Genomic DNA, 2,725 nt, shown 5'->3' on the forward strand with positions numbered 1-2,725 from the left:
ATAACAAACTGAGATTGTAGGCATGCCAAGGCAGGTTTAAAATTTGACCACACCAAATAAAAAATCTGAATTAAATCAGAATCATAAGATTGGCTTCACCTAGACCAAATAAAAATCATTCATACATATATATGTCGTATTTGTATCAGTTTTGTGTGACTGTTAACAGATGAATCCCACTTCTTCATATGTATTTGAATGAAAATGTCGGTCTTGCCAAGGCAAGATTACAATCTCATTATAATAAAATCTGCCGAGACCAAATCAAAATTTCAATCTCAGATTTAAAATCCACCTGGATTTTAATTTGGACTGTGACGTATACATGGATAGGACCCGTTTCACCTTGGACAACCAGCCAACCGTGATTAGTGAAAGAAAACACCTATTTTGTGGCAAGTTGGACAGAATAATGGTTTACTGGGGCTCAGTGCAGTCATGGCCGTCAGGAGCAACTATATCCCTCGACTGAAGGCCCTCTCGTTAGTTTATATTATAGAGTTCAGGATTAGCAGTCAGTCAGCATGTGAGCATCAAGCACAGCCTCACAGAGCAGCGAGGACGCCTCTACACAGATCTACATGTAGACAAAAGAATTCAATGAAAAACATAAATGTAAGAGTCTGAATAGCAATGTCATGCTTAATTGCAATACTACAACATAAACTCTAACCCCAGTAAGTGCAAATGAATGAACAACAACAGACTGATTAAACCTGATCAGCTCTACCTACCTGACTACTGTGCTGGTGGAGACGATGTACTCCACATCTTTGGTCCAAGGGTTCATAAAACTGAACCAGCAGCTTCTCAGAGTGATAGATGAGCCGTCTTTTATTTTTAACTTGTAGCAGTTCGTATTGATCTTCTCTCTCATCTGCAGCACTTAAAGCCGACAGCAGCAGCAGAGGGGGGACAAGGACAGTTAATGGATGAGCTGTCCGCGGTTAAAACGAGCCACAGCACCGTTTCTTAAACTCATTTTTCTATTTTTTTTATTTGCTACAGAAATTGCATCAAAGTGCTGTAATTCCAGCAGAGCAGATCAGACCGCCTTATCTGTGCACAGAGACGGCAGTCCGTGTCTTTGAGGAATCCTTGAAGATGTGTGCAATGATCGAGATGTTGCTGAGATGCATACCTTGCCTGTGACATTCAGCTAAATGAGCGATATCGTCTACATGGCAGTGTTCGTAGAGCGATGTTCCCAGCAGCTCGTGAGGAAGATACGCCAAGATGGCAGTGACCCTGAAAAGAAAACAGAGAATATTCACTTGGTTTTTTTGTGATGTTGGAGAATTTAATAAACCAAGAAATGAAGAGATACCATCTGAACCTTAAATGACAAGAAGCACACGTTTCTAATGCGACATGAGATCCACGAGGCACAAGTTTCTGTGGTAACATGTTTTTACCTTTGATCAACGAAGACAAACTTCCCGTCAATAGCGTGGCGTGACACAAACTCCATGGGCTTGATCTTGACGGGAATCTGCTGCAGCGGCTGCAGGACAGCGTGCTGATGTAACCGACCAACAGCCACCAGGCAGCTTGAGCTACATCCGTCGTTGTCCGGCTCGTCGTTTTCGTCCAGATCCTCCACAGTGGGGGACCAGTTTTTTAGGTAACCTGTGCTGTGGATGGTGCAGAAGTCNACACTGATGGAGTTACATAACCTCACATGTGAGAAACTGTGAATGAGGCTGAGTTTAAATGATTTAAAAAACGTATCCAGAAGCCTCCAGTTATCTGTACCCACAAAGGAGATCAGTATGGATTCAGAGTTCTTATCTAACGTCCAACATTTTTAAATCCTAAACTATGCCTAAGTTATCATCCTTTACACTTGTCAAACGTTGTCGATACCTCTGGATGTCCAATAATTTCTCTGCTATCATTCGTCCAATCTTCCCAGCTCTGGCCCTCGTACCTCCAGGAACTCCAGGTGCTGTTTGGAAGTCGGGCTTCCCTCCGCCTGCAACGAGAAAAGGCTGTAAGACACTTCTGTGCTGTTTTGCTTTGGTTGATGTGATGAAACAAAGGAAGCAAAGCGCCGCCTCGCTGTCACCTGGTATGAGTACGCCGGCTATTGTCTGGGAAGAGGCAGCGGGCTGATGATAGCTGCCACCTGAAGGACTGCTTTGTCAAAGAAACACCGACAAGAAAGAAAAGAAAAGAGACGTGAACATGTATTATGTCACAGCTCAAACAATTCCTTTCTTAACTGAAAGAAACACAATGTTTTGTTCCGTCTGCAGCCACTTAAAGCACTTTTTCTCTATTGCAGTAGCTGCCCCCTGACGAGGTTGTGTGTTGCAGGAACTGTTTGGGGTTTAGGGGGTTAATAAACGGTTAGATTATTGCTAGTTGCAGCCTGTAGATGACTCACATGGGGGCAACTAGGCCTGTGTGTCTGCCTGTCTGTGAACAGCCTCTAGCTCAAGTGCTGAGGTCTAATGAGTTGATATTGTACAGGTGAGTTAGGAATGACGTCTCCTCTGAGTGACTCGATTTGGGGGTCAATCAGAGCAAAAATAGCTCTGCTAGAGGTCAAAGGTCACGTCTTCAACAATGCTGTATACCTTCAAAAAGGTGGAAAGTAGATGTGTAGTATTTGGTGTAGGTAAACAGCCATGTTGGAGCTTTTCATTGGTGGTGTTACATTTGACCTTGGATGATATTTCAAGGTCAGATTCAAGCTCATTATTTCTGACTGCACTGAAAC

The 2,725-nt window shown here is 43.3% G+C and overlaps 1 protein-coding gene across 1 annotated transcript; it reads right to left on the reverse strand.

Annotated features, from left to right (window-relative positions):
* Window positions 1–1,055: 1,055 nt before the first annotated feature.
* On the reverse strand, window positions 1,056–1,975 carry LOC103362381 (aryl hydrocarbon receptor nuclear translocator-like protein 1; the record flags this gene model as incomplete). Its single annotated transcript, XM_008288714.1, has 3 exons — window positions 1,056–1,248; window positions 1,416–1,658; window positions 1,867–1,975. Coding segments are annotated over 3 exons (545 nt in total), but the record flags the coding sequence as incomplete, so codon positions are not given.
* Between the last annotated feature and the right edge of the window lie 750 nt (window positions 1,976–2,725).

This window comes from Stegastes partitus, unplaced genomic scaffold, assembly GCF_000690725.1.
Source record: "Stegastes partitus isolate 25-593 unplaced genomic scaffold, Stegastes_partitus-1.0.2 Scaffold571, whole genome shotgun sequence".
NCBI classification, from domain to species: Eukaryota; Metazoa; Chordata; class Actinopteri; family Pomacentridae; genus Stegastes; species Stegastes partitus.